A 17,843-nucleotide genomic window follows, 5' to 3' on the forward strand; every position below is an offset into this window, starting at 1 on the left:
CAAGAGTCACTGGGATTCAATTAAGAAAACAGTCCCTGTAATATGTGGGAGATTATCTGGGACATCTTCGTAATAATACCTATTTCAAATAAGAAATCTATGAGGTCAGATACGTAGCCAGAGGATGGAAGTTTCAAGGTACGGATTGACTTTGGGGGTTTGGAATGTAAAGAATGAGACAAACCGGATACTATTCTGGGAGTTTTCTAGCTGAACAGAGCTTGAGTGCTGAGCTTCAAAGGACCCCTTGGTATTGTCCTTCCCTTCCAGCCACATTAAAATAGCTAAATCACAGTGAAAGATTACACTTCCTGTGTGGGAGAGAATCTAGACTAGAGAATCTGTTATATACACATGGAACAACAGGAGGAATATTCTGATGGGTAACTTTTTTCCCTTAAAGAGGGATACTAATGTAAAACGTACACAGAAAATCCACATAGGTTTTCGAGGAAGAATCTGAGCAGGATCCAGCCAAAATCTAAGCTTAAAAAATCTTAAGCTAAAAAAGACAAATGTGACTAGTTCTGGAATTCTGTTTTTATTATTTATTTATAAAAATATAGAATCATACAACCATAGAGTTGGAATGGGCCTATAAGGCCATTAGTCAACCCTCTGCTTAAAGCAGGAATCCAAATTAAAAAAGCATACTCAACAGGTGGCTGTCCACCTGCGTCTTGAATGCATCCTTCTTAAAGTGCATCCTTCTTAAAGTGAGGTGTCCAGAACTAGACACAGTATTCAAGATGAAGCCTACCCAGTGTTGAATAGAGGGGAACTAATACTTCACACAATTTGCAAACTATATTATGTTAATGCAGCCTAAAATAGCATTTGCCTTTTTTGCAGCTACATTGCACTGTTGGCTCATATTCAGCTTGTGATTAACAACAATCCCAAGATCCTTCTGGCATGTAATATTGCTGAGCCAAGTATCCCCCATATTATAACTGTGCCTTTGGTTACTTTTTCCTAGGTGTAGAACTTTACACTTATCCCTGTTGAATCTCACACAATCTATGAGAGATTATGTGCAGTTATACTGTTAAGTTCATGCAACTAACCAACCTGAATTTATGATTATTTCAAAGAATTTTCAGCTGTTATCACTTGTGCAGCATAGTGTGTGAATAAACCTTTACTTCTGATAAACTTTGATGTATATGTATTTCATGCTATGTTGAGCTGTATTTTATATCTTCATGATTTTTTTAAAAAAAACTGATTTAATTTTTCTCAGCTTTTTCTCCTTTCAAATTAAAATAAGAAAAACTAGTGACCTGTGACACTTCCATGGGAGCTAATGATCTTTTTCACAGCAAAAAAGGGCTGTCACTTTGCTGCTGGAAATGGTTGTTAGGGCGGGGGAGAAACTGGGATCTAAGACTGTGTCTTCAGAGCCTGGTATCCCTTTTCTTCAAATACTTTTTATGATAAATGGACAGTGTTTGTTTGCTGCCAAAAGGAGTTTTGTTACCCAGTGGGTCCAGGAATCTGGGTGATTAGAGGACCCTGGGAAAGACAGACTTGGAGCAACATCTCCAGAGTCATCCTACCTATTGGCTCCTTTTGTTGGTTAGGGAAAGAAAGACTAGCCTGGGCCTACCAGAAATGCAGCCTGGGGGCATTCACAACCATTTGGAGGCAATCTCACTCAGGTGCCCCTCAGTGTCCATATGTAGGCACATACTAATATGTAAAGTGATAGTGAGCTTAATGAAATGCTGTGCAAAGAACAAAATTAAGCTTCCATTAATACAGTAACATGCTCTGCTAAAATTAAGCATTGCTGCAGTATACTTAACTTTTTTTCAGAAGGGATAATGTTTGTTCTTAAACACACAGCTGCAGCTTTTGTAATAGGGCCTACAGGTGTCCGATAACTTGAGAAGAGAAGACTGAGCTATGATAGCATTCTTCAAGTACTTGAACGGTTGTCACACAGAGGAGGGCCAGGATCTCTTCTTGATCATCTCAGAATGCAGGATATGGAAAAATGGTCTCAAGTTACAGGAAGCCAGATTTCAGCTGAACGTCAGGAAAAATGTCCTGTTAGAATGGTACGACAATGGAAGCAATTTCCTAGGGAGGTGGTGGGCTCTACAACACTGGAGGCATTCAAGGGGCAGCTGGACAGCCATCTGTCGGGCATGGTTTAACATGGATTCCTGCATTAAGCAGGGGGTTGATCTTGATGGCCTTATAAACTCTACTATTCTATGCTTTTATGATTCGTTACCTTGTTTCAAACAAGTGTTATGGGTCACACCAGGCACTTTGTGTAAATACTCTGCTGGTTTGAGTTTCTGAATCAGGCAAGTTCATCTTGTTCTGCTGACCTAATTACTTTTGTAGGAATTTGAAGATAATTTTGATGAAGAAATAGACTTTACACCACCCGCCGAAGACACCCCATCAGTTCAATCTCCAGCAGAAGTGTTCACACTTACAGTTCCCACCGTTTCTTTACCAGCTCCATCACAGTTTCAGCTTCCTACAGGTAAGATGTTCCCCCACCTGAGAGCCCTGCTGCCCTCCAAAGACTCATCTTTGATGCTTGGTCTTGTGACTGAAGCCTCATTGCAGTATGATTAGCAGTGCCAAAGCAGAATGTATGTATTTCCAGGGGGATCCTTTTATCCTCAAATATTTTGTAAGCAATCCTCATGAGGCTGAGGAAGTGTGGCTTGCCTAAGGCTACTTAGATTTCCTGGCTGAGGCAAGACTTGCACAGCTCACAGTTTATTAACTATTATGCTTTATTAGAATAGTGCTGTGTAACTGACCATTGCCATTGCTTCCAGTATCAAATCTCATGGAGTTGACTATCTGCCCTGGTTAACACCAGCATTCATCATAAAGCATTATTATAACCAGTGAAGAAACCAATGTGTGTGTCTTAGCCTTAAAATAGCTCTCATGCTCTTTTCTTATCCACTTTACACTAAATGATTGTCCTGGGATGCTGTGCAGTCTCTTAGATCTTAGCCATTAAACGTTTCGGAAAGTGTTAAATCCACATTTCAGAATAAGCTGTATTGTAGTTCACAGTGCAGTTTGTTCATTTTGTACGATTGTATTGAGTTCAAATCTGTCTTGTATGCTTAGTCAAATGCTATTTTAGTTGAGTTTGTGGCTATTTTTTTTTTTTAAAACTGAGCTTGTGTGGGGCTGTACCTTGTATTCCTTTTCCAGATGGGAATTGACTTGTTGGTATTCTAGGTAACATAGCTTCAGATGACTTTACACAACTAAATTACAGGAACTTTATAGCAGGCAAATGTGTGTATGCGTGGTGCCTTCTTGTAATCATGGGCGCTTGTTAGCATAAATGGATGACTTGACAAGAAAAAATAATTTTAAATTGCTGAGCCTTAGTGTTTATGCCCGCTTGAGAATAAAACTCATTGAACTGGGTAGAATTTAATAGGCATGGGGTTGAGATGTAATTGACACAGTGTGAATGGTTCCCTGTTGAAGTCAGATGAAACCAACTTCTTTGAAAAAAGGTGGACATGACCTGTGGGTGTCTGCTGGCTTCTCCTTTGTAGAGAATTTGGTTCTCCATCCCATTTTGAGTGTGCCACCTTGAAATATATACAGAAGCACAGGGTGGTAGTGGTGGGTGACAAGGATTTGTTTATCTACATAGTTATCTAAATGGGTAGCCTTTGTAAACCTGTACCATAAGGCCCTAACCATAGAAAGTGGATGGAGAGTAGGGAGAGAGTTCACTTGACACAAGCTGAAAAGGTAAGAATCCTGGCCATAACCAATGTCTGTTCGCTATTCACGCTCAGTGTATAGAGCAGTGGTGCTCAAACTTTTTTGGTTTGCGGTGCACTGTAAAACAAAAAATTTCTGCCGCACTTCGTGTACAAAATTAAAAATATACTAATATATTTTAAACTATGAATAAAAATAACTTAAACTATAGAAAACTATTACTTACCCTATACAAATGGGTTTCTTCTCATTTTTAAAATATACTTTCATAATATTTGAGGCACACCTAGCCACCTCTTAGGGCGCACCAGTGTGCCTGGGTGCACCGTTTGAGAATCACTGGTATAGAGGAAGAAGCAGATTTTTTTTACTCCAGATTTTTTAATGAACTTCAGAACTGCCTTATATAGTTGTTAAGAGAATGTTTTGAAGTGCTTGGGTAAATAGTACTGTTGTGGATGGTGCTACATGCAAGGTCGTACAGAAAAATGGAAAGAAAAAATTCAAGAAAAGCACTGTGCAAATCAGTTTGTTTTCTGTAATTAAATATGCCTCTGTATTACTGTAATGAACTATTATGCTTTTTTATACAGAATTAGTTAATTCAGTAATCAAAATATAAGAGTGTGGCCACTTTTTATGTATCCTCTCATTTTGCATAACAGAAGGATTGAAATCCCAAGTTGCCCGACAGAATCTCAGCTATATTCAAGAAATTGGAAATGGCTGGTTTGGAAAGGTAAGACTGTCTTGAATACTGTAATACTCAAGTTAACCTTCTGATGCCACAATGAAATAAAAACAGCTCTTGAATAAATTGTGAAGTGTGAGCTTGCCATCTTATCAGTAAGCAGCTTAAGGGGGTAATTTTTACTATTGGTATTTGAATTTCAAAATGGAGATTTTGATGGAAACTGGTGCAACATTATTTCTCAAACTCTTAATGCTAAAAGAATGTGTTTGCAGCAGCAATAAACATATTACTGCTTCCCTTCAGCTCTTCAAAATTGTTTTGAGTGCTTAAAATGCAGAAGCTTTCACTTAGAGCTGTAGGGTATTTACAGTTTTTTATACTGAAAATGTATCCCACCCTTCCATCAGTTAGCAGGATTTTTTTTTTTTTGCCAGAAGTGTGAGAGTGTTTACCTTTACCCACGCTTGTTGTTTTTTTCTCTGGGTTTGATAGAGGTTGTGGAAAGCCCTGAGGTGCCCTACTATTCTGAATCTTGTCTTAAAGCCCAGTGCTGTTCTATTCTGGGAGCTTGACATTTTGCTGCTAGCTGGGGGAATGTAAAATCTGCCAATTTCTGTGGTGGGGCAGCATAGAGAATGAATTAAAGATGTTGAGGCATCGTCATGGGCCCGACACCCATGCATGATGGGAACCTTGTGAGAAATAAGAGCCCTGTTCCTCCTCCTCCTGCCACATTGTGTATGAGCACACAATGTACCAGTTTATTACAGGAAATTGGAGATTTGTGTGCAGCTGTCTTCTATTCTGCTTAATCAATAAAAGGATAGCAATCTGGGAGGTACAAGGAGGTTTGCCATTCCCCGTAACAGCTTGGTGTGGTGCCCATGCTCTGAATGCATAAAGCTCCACTTTCAACCGTTGCCCATTTCCTGTTAAATAATCTCTGATAGAAGAGCTAAGGCCTTATAGTTGCTGCAAGCCAGGATAGGTCATCGCAGGCTTGACAGACCAATGATTTAACTTTGTATAAGCCAGCTTCTGGCTCCTTCTTGACATACATTGTAGTTATTTTACTTGTTACCTCCTTGTTTTCAGAGTGTAACCTGAGACTTGGTGATTGTGTTTTAGGTTTTGCTTGGGGAGGTTTACACAGGCTCCAGTGTGGCAAGAGTAGTTGTAAAGGAACTGAAAGCGAGTGCCAGTCCCAAGGAGCAAGAATGTTTTTTGAGGCATGGAGAGCCTTATTTGTAAGTAGAATCTCAATTCCTTGTAGCAGTGCAAAGTAGGAGTGTATACTGAAGGTTCATCTTGAGAAACAGCAATGCACTCCTTGGTTTATCATGTAATAAATGCCTTTTAGCTGTGCTTTAGAATATTTTAACTGTGTTTCATAACATTTTTACTATGTATTAGAATATTTTTCATTGGAATTGTGCTTTGGAATGTTTTTAACTGTTTTAATATGTTTTTTCTTTTTGTTTGCTGCCTTGGGTTCCTTCAGGAGGAAGGACAGGATATAAATTCAGTTAATAATAATAATTTTCATATCTCTCACAATGACCATTGACAGTCTTATTCATGGTGGAGCCCCTCTCAAAAGCTTGTTTGGGAGGATGAAGTTAGGCTGAGAGGCTATTCAGCAAGCTTTTATAGCTTGAGCAAAGATCTGAACTCTGGTCTTTTCAGTCCATGTGGAGCAGCTGGTGTACTCTGCCATGCTGCCTCCCATGCTCATGGTTCTCTTCCTTCCTTCCAGCCTTGGGGGTGACATCACTTGCAGCAATCCCTTGTCCATTGAAAATGAAGTGTACTGTTGGAGATGCCTTGACTGACTAGCTCGTGAACCTTGAAGGAAATGGAAGTTTTCCTGACCTAAAAGCATCTCTTTGTTTCCTTTCCTTTCAGAGTTCTTCAGCATCCAAATGTCCTCCAGTGTACAGGGCAATGTGTGGAAGCCATTCCCTATCTTTTAGTATTTGAATTTTGTGACTTGGTGAGTAAATCCCATTTTATTGTAATAGCAGAGCTTGACATTTACTGGTTATTACTTATTTTTTTAAAGCATTTTTATCCCACTCTTAAAAAAACAAAAGCCACTAGAACAGCTTACAAATGTCAGTAACAAGACAGTCCCTGTCCTCAGACTTACAAACTAAAAGACATGACACAAATGGAGAGTGAGAGGAGGAGAAAATCAATCTCTGGGTTGCATTTCTGGGTTACAAAGTTCTTGTAATGACCAGGTTGGAATTGAAAGATGTCAATGAGAAGAGGGAGCCAAAACTTGCTGGTGTTTCAGCAGAGCTGGTGGAGAAGCCCTGCAGTCTGATCTCACACCCTCTCCACAGGAGATTGATGAAGTTAGTCTTTCAGCAGAGCTGATGGAGAGGCCCTTCAGTAACACGTCAGAAACTTGTATATCTACTTCCCTGAGAATATTGTGGGTTTGAGGGAGGAGCTCTTCAACGTTGCTTTCTTAGGATTAACTTTCTTTTTTGGAGAGTGGGAAGGTTAAAGGAAGAAAACATGCAGCCATAGGATTGGTTGACAAGAATGCTAGATGATATGGAGCAGCCTTCCCCAACCTGGATGTTTTGGTTTCCAGTTGCCATCATTTCTGCCCTTTTGGGCACACTGGCTGTGGCTGATGGGAACTGTAATCCAAAACATTCAGATGGCATCAGGTTGAAGAAGGTTGACCTGGAGATTTGTCCAGGGCTTAATGTGAATCAGTGTAGTCTACTTGGAGTTCATGTCGCCCTGGGCTCCTACTGGAAGGAAGGATGGGATATAAATCTAATAAATAAAATAATAAATAAAAATAGGTTCTGTAGAAAAAGTCAGATATCTGGCCAACCATCCCAGTTCAAATTAAGCTAGACACTGCTCAGAGGGTAAGGAGAAGGAATTTGTTCTAACACAAATTTCCTCATCAGCTGTGGTGTTTTTGTTTTACACATTAACACAAATGGGTTCCACTATTACAATCAGCTTTCACAGTAAATGTGACTATTTGCATTTCCTGGCTTGACTACTTCTAGCATTCCAGGTTAGTTAATTTTTTTAAAACACAGGCTTCACAATTGTGTGTAGTTTACATGTGTTTACTATAACAAACTTTTTAAGGATTTCTGGTTGTCTAGTGCTCCTGTAACAAGTTTTCTTTCAAAATCTTACTGAACTAGATGGGCTATGAATCTGGCTTAAGTTTACACTTATTTTGCAGTAGGTTTCTGGTGTCCCTAAGAGGTGTACAGTGCTAATCAGTTTTTAATTCCATTTCCTGGCCTTTGGGGGAGGAGGGGAGGACAGACCTTTTTCCTGTGAGAACCTTAAATTACTTGGCTACTTTTAGATCTGTTTGTACCTACATTCAGTCCTGCTTCTGATGTATTTAATACGTTTCCAATATGCTTTTGCATATGAAAGTTTTCATAGTTTCATGATTCTGTGAAGTGTAATGCAGGCAAGGATTTTTCTTGCCAGGATAGAACTCATTTCTATTATAGGTACTGCTGTAAGCTTTTCAGCAAAGGAACTGGTTGGCACAAACTTAACTGCTTTTAAATGATGGGCATATAAATTAAAATCCTGTTGCTACAGTCTGCTTCAATCAAACCAGAGCTTATCTTTGAAATAGAATAATGTGCAGGGCAACAGCTGCAAAAACACATTGCTACTTACAAGTATGTGAGATATGTGTAAGTTTTGTAAGTGAGAAGAGGAGTGGGATGTGACATTGGTGTTAATTGCGCGCCGTAATACATAGCCTTATTAACATATGCAGTTATAGCCACACTTACACTGTGCAACTTTAATAGGTATCAGACAGCAAGTACTTTTTCTGACCAGTACAAGTGGATGTTCATTCCCCCCCCCCATACTTTGGCACTTAACAGGCAGTGGAAATTGTGTCTAGTGGCAGTTATAAACCTCTAAGCAGCCTTTCCCAACCAGTGTGCCTCCAGATGTTGTTGGACCACAATTGCCATCTTTCCTGACCATTGGCAATGCTGGCTGAGGTTGATGGGAGTTGCGGTCCAACAGCATCTGGAGGCACACTGGTTGAGAAAGGCTGCACAATGGCAGTGGCTTTTTTCTCACTGAGATCATATATAGGAGTGTTGCTGGTTGTCCCCCAAGTTGGGGAGGCTCATTTGACATCAGCACAAAACTAAGCCTGCGCTGCTGGAGAATTCAGCTGGTGCCTTCAAACCTTTGTTGGAAAGTTTTCTTGGCCACCAGGCTTATGCAGACAATTGAGAAAAATATTTTCCATAATAATTAGCTAGTATGTATTTTGTGATGTTTTTATTATATTATAACTATTGTAAACTGCTTTGATGCTTTTTATGATATTGTGGTGTACAAATATTTTTATTAAAATAATTTTCCTAGACAACCAGTGCTATTACGCAAAAGTTCTTGCTTAGGGCTGATCTTCATTTGCTTTCTTCATAACTGTCTGTACCTGTACTTTTACCTACATGCTTAATCAAAACAAGGATGATCGCGTTTGGAAGAGGCAGGTCTCTACCTAAAAACCTCTGCATCTTGCCTGGTGGTGTCGCCAATGATGTAAAACAGAATTGATACACAGTACCTTGGTAGAACTGTGACATCTGATAGAACAGGCCACGCAGATGTGGCAAACCTTTGGCACTCCAGATGTTGCCGAACCACAACTCCCATCATTCCTGCCCATGGGCCATGCTTGCTGGGGATGATGGGAATTGTAGTTCAGCAACATCTGGAGCATCAAAGGTTTGCCACCCGAGAGTGTAAAATGTTCATGAGCTTCTCCTAGCCCTTCATAAAGTATAGCTGCTGTTTTTTCTTTAAAAAAAGCAATAGTGCCTTAGTTTCCTCTTATCTCAAATGATTGTGTAGTAACTTACATGGCATGTCTGTGGCAGTCTTCTTAATCTATAATTAACTAATGGTGTATCATTGCCTATCTTCCTAAGGTTGTACAAGGATAAAAATAGACTTATTAACAGTAATATGTTACCCAGCTCTGTGTGGTCAATCTTTTGTCAGCGCACAGAATTCCTTGTTGATAGAATGATGAATGAGAAACAAAGAATAATAAAATGGATGTAATATTTATATTGCAAGGCTGGCTTGCCGGTCAGCTGGATTTGCTTCTGCAGAAAGTAGCTTGTCGGGAACCTTTGCAACCAAATGAGAATATAAAGGTGGCAGTCCACCAGCTGATGTGTACCTCTTCTCCTTCAGAACACTCTATTTACCTTGAATCCTGCCTGTGCTGGAAGACGTTTTTGAACTGTACTGAATTCCAGATGTGGGTAGTTCATATATGGACAAGGGGAAGCTTGTTTTGTCCTTTAAAAAAGACTGGAGGGAGGGTTTAAAACTAACAGTTCACATCAATTACCTTTTCAGTTTACATGCCAGGATATGTCCTCTGGTTGTGGCCTGTTCTGGAGGCATCATAGAAACTTCACATCAGCCAGTAGCAATGTTGGGGCAGTCATTTTTCTGTACCTTAGAATGAACTATTTTCCCCAGGTAGCATGCCATCAAGTGGCTGTAGCGCTGCCTAGTGTCTGAAGGCAGGAATGCAGAAAAGCCAAGATCCAGGCTTCTCCTTCTGGTCCTCCTCAATTCATTCCTGCTTTCGTCCACAGGCATTTCATTACCTTCTTAGCTCTGCTAACCTCTGTCAGTGTGAGTCTTTCTGTGAGATATAGTGTCATGTGGAAGGGTGTGTTTTTGTGTTACTTTGCTAGGGGAGTTCCTTGATTGTTTCCTCCCTATTTTAGTGGGACTTTGCTGGTTTCCCCCCCCTTTCTCCCCCCTTCCACTTGGGGCTTGCAGCGGCAGCTCCGCTGGGGACTTTCCCCTTTCTTCTCCCCTCCCTTCCACTTGGGGCTTGCGACGGCAGCCCTGGCAGCTAGCAGTTCGGTTACAAGTGACAGCTAGCTCCCTCTCTTGCGGGGCTCACTGCTGCGGCCTTGGAGCTCTTCTCGCCTAGAGCTTGTGGCCACAGCTCTGAGCTTCGATCCTAGACCACAGAGGCCTCGCCCAGAGCTCATGGCTGCAACTCTGGGACCCCATCCCTCCTGGAGAGCTGTTTTTTTGCCTGGAGCTCACAGCTGTGACTTGGGGTCTTTGCTGCAGCGTCAACAGACGCCCTGTCCTTTCACCTGCAGTTTGCTGCAGCGAGACAGGCCTCAGAGCTAGCGGCAGCTAGTGGTGCTGTTGAGGTGGTGGCGGCAGTATTAGGCAGTCCCACCTCAAAAGTAACTGACTGATACCACAAGGCCTTTACACAAATCTTGTTCAGGACTGAGATCCAAGCCATCAAAGTGCAGGGTCTCCAAACACCACTCCAAAGCTACTGCTAAGCCCAAGTATGCTTCCACTCAGCTGACTGCCAGGCGGGCACAGTATGTGACTGCTCCTAGCTCTCTGGAAGCGTCATCCACTACTGTCATCAGTGCTGAGGAGGGGTCACATTTGGAAGTACCTGTTACAGGTCAAGAGAACTTAGCAGTGCTTTTTCACTGTCCATCAATATAATCAGATGGGGACTTTGATGGTTTTCCTGAATAGCAATTGGCACCTGCTTTGCCAGGCCCTCCTGCCTCCTTCTTCTTCCAGTCAGCCCGTTGTTGAGCCCAGGGTTCAGGTCCCTAACACTGCATATTGGGGTCAGTTTCCACTCCGGTTTGTCTGTTAGACACGTTAATCGCAGCACCCGCACAACAGGTGCCCTTTGGCATCTGCCACTCCACAACTAGGCACTCTGCCTCTTGCACAAGTTCCCTTGCTAGGCCTGCAGTTGACTCTGGGTTTGTTTCTTAGCTGAAGGATGTGCTGCTGGGCTCCTTTCCACAAGCCCAACCCCCAGTAGAGCTGCTCGTTAACCTTCTCCACATTCCTATGTTCAACCTCCTCCGACAACTCACACCAGAACCTCTGCTGTTTCCTCTGCTGCTCACCGTTGTTCAGAGGAAACTCGGGCGCTATTTCCAAATCTGTTCGACATCTCCAGAGGCAGAGCTCGAGGAGACGAGACAGACCCAGCAGATGCACCCATATTGCCAGAGCGTGAGGAGGATGAATGGAGTAGCGAGTCTGAAGTGGAAGAGGATTCCTCTTGCTGCTTCCTTGAGCCAGCTGATTTCTTGCTGCTGTTTCACAGGACACCGGACACCGTAGGCTTTCAGTAAGCTCCATCTGAACCTCCTCCTCCTCCAGTTAAGGGTGCCAAGATGCTGAAGACTCCCACGTCGGCTTCCCATTCCTGACTCTCTAGACAAGTTGGCAAAGGAAGAATAGGCTCAACCTCTATAAGCTAGAAGAGTCTCAGCCTTGGCTAATAAATACTGTTCCTTGGACACAGATGTGATGAATTGTTTGAAGATCCCGGCTGTTGACAAGCCAATTTCCAGTTTAGTAACCAAATCGTTCCTTCCAGAAGAAGGGGACTCCCAGCTTAAGGACCTGTCTAAACGGAGACTCAGTTTTGCACATCAGAAAAACCATGATGCAACTGCCTATTCTATCAGAGCCTTGCACTGTGTCCATATTCACCAGAGCTTCCATGATGTGGCTCATTGAGCTATTGGACAATCCCAATCTGGATCCTGTCAAGCTAAGAAGAACCCTGTTGAAGCTTCATAAGTTGGCAGCTTTTGTAGTTGATGCCACCCTGGATGTGACACAGTTTGCGGCTCATGCTACTTCTGCGGGGGTGGTAGCAAGGAGAATGCTCTGGCTCCGTCATTGGGATGTTGATACCACAGTCCTAGTCAATCTCTCTACTGCTCCATTGTCATGGCCCCTTCAGAGGACTCGGAGGAAGAGGAAGAGGCAGAGTTGGCAGACCCAGGAGAAGGAACTAGTGGAACCCCTGAGGACACAACTCTGGCTCTTCCCCAGTTGGAAAATGTCCAGGACGTGGCTGAAGCCCCTCAATCGGATTCTGGGCATGAACAGGAGGCTCCCCTCCCCCCTGCAGAAAGGAGACGCCAGCGAGTAGCACAGCAACAAAGGAGGAGGCCGGGTCGTTTAAGAACAAGCAGCTCGGAGCAGCTGGGAGACTAATCACGGGCACCTGGCTTAGGGAGTCTGTTATAAAAGGCAGTTCGTGCCTGCAGCAGACTGCTGACCATCGTCGGTTGTGACCCCTCACGTGTAACGCCGTTGCTAGCCTCTAGACCTTCGGACTGGACCCCTGGCTTTCTGAACTCTGCTTCCCTACCTGGACAACACTCTTGGACACTGCTACTGGTTAGTTTGTCAAGCCTTCTGCCAGCTGGCCTCCGTTATCTGCCTGGCCTTGACTGATTTATTGCCCAGCTAACTGTTGGGCGCTTCGTTACTGCCCAGCCCCCAGCCCTGAAGCTGACATTCATCTACAGACACCATACTCTTTGGAGAAGAGGCTCTCAGGTCTGTCTTGGTGGATCCTAAAGACAAGCGGAAGCCTGTTTTAGCCACAAATAAAAAGGAGGATTGGAGACCATTTAGAAGGCTTGTTCCATACCACTCTTTTCAGCCATTTCGAGGAATGTGTTTCGGAGTAAGGGACCGCAACTTTTGGCCCTCCAGGGGATCCTGGTCCACGTAATGCTTCCATGGCACCAGGGCAGGTCAGGTCCCTCCTCTTCCTCCTCTGGAAGAGCAGGTCACCAACATTGCCAATATTGACGCCATTCCGGTTGAAGGCAGATCACTTTGCCAAGACTTGGCAACGCATACCTATGAACTCTTGGGTAAGGGATCTGATAGCCAATGGCTGTCTCCGGAGAGATGTATGATGATCGAGGAAGCCATATGGTATCTTCTGGATATAGCAGTTATAAAACCAGTGCCACATATCAAATGCATCATAGGGGTTTATTCAATTCTGTTTGCAGATCCCAAGAGAGATCTCTCCTGGAAAGCCATTGTAGACCTCAAATTCGTAAACAGGTTTGTAAGGTATTGTCGCTTCGAAATGGAGTCTCTAGCCTCGATCAGAGTGGCTGTACAGGAGGGGAATATTCTGGGGTCTCTGTTGATTTGACAGAGGCTTATCACCATGTTCCTATTTGTGTAGCCCACAGACAATTTCTGAGGTTCACGTTTGGCCAGTACCGTTGTCAATACCGGGCCCTGTTCGGTCTCTTATCGGCCCTGAGAGTGTTTACAAAGATGATGGTTACCCTCCAGGGTATCCCATCTGCATCTAGATGTTCTTCTGGTCCGGGCAGACTCTGTGAACCAGGCAGTGACGCATGTGCATCTTACTCTCACAGCCCTGAGGGACCACATGGTTTTGGTCAACCTTGAAAAGAGTAGTCTCTCCCCCACGCAGCAGCTTCCACACTTGGGAGCTATTCTGGACACAACTCAAGCCACAGTCTTCCTATCCCTGGAGTGAATTGCAGCGATAAAAGACATGGTACACCTTCTTATGTACAGCAAAGCAGCTGATGTCATGTTGCTTGCAAAAGCTCTGGGCATGTTTGTGTCAATCGTTCATATTGTTCCTTGTGATCGTCATCACACTTGATAGCTCCAGTGAGCCTTATTGTCTTTTCAGTTGGATAATGCCAATTCCACACACTGGGAACTTCATCTTCCCTTCTCACTGCAGTCTTCCTTCCAGTGGTGGTCGTCAACTCGGAATCTCCAGAAGGGGTCACCATTCCAGGAGTCAGATAGGACTTTGATCACAACAGATGCCAGTCTTCTCGGCTGGGGGGCACACTTCAACTGCCGCTTCACTCAAGGCACTTAGTCCACATTGGAGAGAGGCCACAGCATAAACGGGCTGGAATAGAGGGCAGTCCATCTGGCCCTGCTTCACTTCCAGCCAATATTTCAGCTAACCCATGTCCTGATCCTCACAGAAAACACCTGTGTAAAATCGCATTTGAATCTGCAAGGAGGCACCAGGTATTGTGTCCTTCAGGCAGAGGCCACATTAATCTACAATTGGGCTGAGTGCCACCTGCAGTCTCTGAGGGCAGAACACCTCAGCAGGATCCTGAACATCACTGCAGACTGGCTTAGCAGGCAACAGGTGACTCCATGGAGTGAAAACTCCATCCGGCTGTGTTTCTCCTCCTTCAACAGCGCTTTGTCCCCCTGACAGTGGATCTATTTGCCTCGAGCCACAACACTCAGCTTCCAAGCTTCTTCTCAAGATACCTAGAGACAAAGTCTGAATCAATAGATGCGCTCTTCAAGCCATGGCTGGTCTTCTATATGCGTTCCCACCAGTGCCTCTGCTGGTCTGCACTCTGAGGAAGCTTTGGCGTGAACATGCTCAAATAGTTTGCCTTGCCCCATATTGGCCATGTTGCCTGTGGTTCTCGGATCTTCTGTCTCTCTCAGTCGTGGATTCTTGAGGCTACCAAAAAGGCCAGATCTTCTCTCTCAGGGTCCGACCTGCTTTTTCCAACTGGTATTGTTCCCATTGGTCTCTGGCCTTCCAGAGCCACCTTGCAACAAGGTTCTGTAGTTCCTCCGTAAGGGCTTGAAGATGGGACTCAGGCCCAACACCCTGCATCGCCAGGCATCGGCTATTTCTTCAATTCTATCAGCAAATCCTTCACAGGTTTCCATTGGGTCTCATTCTCTGGTTAAGCTCTTTCTGAAAGGTGCTGCTTTGTTCTTCCCAGCAGTGTCTCATGGCTTTCCATCTTGGAGCCTCCAGAAGGTGCTGCAAGCACTGCAGCAATCCTTCTTTGAGCCACTCAGAATGGTGCCCTTGCAAGTCCTTTCTTTTAAGGCTCTTTTTTATTTATTTTATTTATTTTGTTTTATTCAATTTTTATATTCTAATGGCCATCACCTCAGCTGGACAAGTGTCAGAGTTGGGAGCACTGTCTTTAGCCCGCCATCTCTATAAGGACTCTGTTGTTTTACGTGTTGGCCCATCCTTTGGACCTAAAGTAAGTTCAGTATTTCACTGTAACCAGGACATTGTACTGCCATTGTTTTGTCCCAGTCCTGTCTATTTAAAGGAGAAAGTCTGGCATTCCTTAGATGTCCACAGAGCCCTTAAGGTGTATTTCATTTGTACCCAGGACATTCAACTAACTGAATCCTAGTTTTGTATCTTTTCACCAAAGAACTCTAGGGGGAAAAAAGTCTCAAAGTCCACTTTATCTTGCTGGCTACGTGCCTGCATTACTTTGGCCTACAAGTCTCTTAAGCTTCCAGTGCCTTGCAGTATCACGGTGCATTCTACTAGATCCGCAGCCACCATGACTGCATTTGCAATGAATGCACCTCTCGCGGACATTTGCAGAGCTGCAGTATGGTTGACCCTAGACTAATTCATTAAACTATAAGATAGACAGTTATGTCTGTGCTGACGCCTCATTTGGGAGGTGTGTTCTGCAACAAGTAGTAGCTCATATTTAGGCAGCAGAGTGGTCCCTCCCTACTAGGGTTGTTTTGGTACATCTTACTCGATGGCATGCTACCTGGGGAAAATGGACCATTGGACCGACCATTGGTCTTATCTGAAAGGTGGTTTTCCCAGGTATCATGTTTTCCTGAGACAAGACCCTGTTGTATATATTCTGGGCTGCAGCTGCTCCTTTGTTTGTGCAGTGGTCTATTTCTTTTGTTGTTTCATATGCTCTCCATGTGACTGTTGTCAAGAGGTCTTCCTTCAGCCTCGTCTGGAATGACCTGAGGAAGACTGGAAGAAGCAGCCCAGGACTTGACTCTTCTACCTTCAGACATTAGGTGGCGCTACAGGCCACTTGATGGCATGATACCTGGGAAAACTATCTTTTAGATAAGAACACTGGTCCATTTTCCCCAGAGCACTACAGAAGACCCTTGCAGTTTATTCCAGAGATAGTCAACATGGTGCTGTACTGGTTTTTAGGCTTCAGCCTCAGCCAGCATGGCCAGTGGTCAGGGATAATGGGAACTGTGGTGTCCTTCAGATGTTGCTGGACTATGTTGGCTACTCCTGGATTCTCTCCCCAACTTTCCATTTGCAAGTTGCATTTAGCCATTCCCTAAACCTCTGGTAAATTGCTAGCTTCTAGATTATGTCCCTTGCTTGCTCTTCCTTTTGTGGATTAGGTATTTGCCTCTCTATTGGCATGGTGGATGTTGTAGTTTATCCTCCCCTTACTCCCTCCCCCAACATTCATGCATGCATGTACTTTACAAATGTATCCTTAAATTAGAGATATGCTTACTGGCTGTTCTCTGTTACAGTACTTGGGGAATTGTTGTATTCTCAGGATTTCCCTCACAATTGTGAAAAGTGACTCTTAAAGGAACTGCTAATCTTGGAATCTTTAATACATCTTTGTTTGCCAATTGACTCTCTGTCACTAAGGCTGCAATCCAATAATGTCTACTCAGAAGTAAGCATCATTGGGTTCAGTGGGACTTACTCCTAGGTATAAGTGTGTATTGGATTGCAGCTTTAGTCAGCCGTATCTGCTTTAATAGGTGTCCAGGGCTATTTACACCTAAACTGTCTAAAGCTGTGAAAGGATGTCATGGATTCTCCCCCCCCCCCAAAAAAAATAACTAGTAGAGCAATTACCCACCACAAGACCCACTTCCATCATGTCTATCAATATTAACTTTATCCCACCCAGTGATGTGGGGTGGAACATTTTCCACTGCCTTATTTTTCCATGGAAATTTTAAATTTCTTAAGTTCAATGAATGGATTCCAATTGCAAATGCAATGTTAGTGAAGCTTGACAGTTTTGAAGTTTTTAGTTTTGCTTGCTAAATACAAGTAAAACAGGCATGCAAAATTAGATCACTTTCTAGGGAATCATAACATTTTCTAATGCAAGCTGAATGTTTTCTGATGCAAATTACCCTAATTTGCATATTTGCAGAAGATCCCCACCCCAGAAAATGCACCGATCTCAGCCAGCTTAATGCTTGAGAAAAATGTTTGAAAAAATAAGAGAACCATTAGAGGAAATGGAAAAACATGTTGGGAGTTAGCAGAATTACTGAAGCTAACTGGGGCAGGCCTTATGAGTAACCCTGATGGGAGATCACTCAGATCCCCAAATTGAGAGTAGGATATAAATAGGGTAATTTATATTTTAAAAGTGTGAACGCAACATAATTCACACTTGCAACAACACACTCTTCAAGGAGCTGGGATTGGACCATTGGTCTCACCTGAAGGGTGATTTTCCTATGAGTACGGACATCACAGCGGGTGTTAGCTCCACCTATCGTGCGAAGGCAAGAATGTCTTTGAAGTCAAGACTAGGGGCGTCAGGCCCCTCCCACTCTCCAGTTCATTCGCAGCGAGTCTAAGGAGAAATATCTAAAGATACAAGAACAAGGCCAACCGGCCTGGCAGCAGGAAAATAACACAATAGTACCATGCATAGTAACATGACTGCAACATAGCGGTATAACAGAACTAGAAGTCTTGACTTCACTCTTA

At 43.4% G+C, this 17,843-nt stretch overlaps 1 protein-coding gene across 2 annotated transcripts in view; it reads left to right on the plus strand.

The window, feature by feature from the left end:
- LMTK2 (lemur tyrosine kinase 2) overlaps positions 1–17,843 on the plus strand; it is a 68,665-nt gene that overhangs the window by 24,818 nt on the left and 26,004 nt on the right. The window contains exons 1-5 of one of the 2 annotated variants that reach the window (XM_061599180.1): positions 1,864–2,063; positions 2,359–2,503; positions 4,395–4,468; positions 5,552–5,670; positions 6,329–6,416. In XM_061599180.1, the coding sequence (XP_061455164.1) occupies positions 1,983–2,063; positions 2,359–2,503; positions 4,395–4,468; positions 5,552–5,670; positions 6,329–6,416 (507 nt within the window). In that variant the 5' untranslated portion in view covers positions 1,864–1,982. Of the gene's footprint in view, positions 1–1,863; positions 2,064–2,358; positions 2,504–4,394; positions 4,469–5,551; positions 5,671–6,328; positions 6,417–17,843 lie in introns of those variants that run through there. The other variant, XM_061599179.1, reaches the window with a different exon arrangement.

The sequence above is a fragment of the Rhineura floridana genome, chromosome 17 (assembly GCF_030035675.1).
Source record: "Rhineura floridana isolate rRhiFlo1 chromosome 17, rRhiFlo1.hap2, whole genome shotgun sequence".
Lineage (NCBI taxonomy): Eukaryota > Metazoa > Chordata > Lepidosauria > Squamata > Rhineuridae > Rhineura > Rhineura floridana.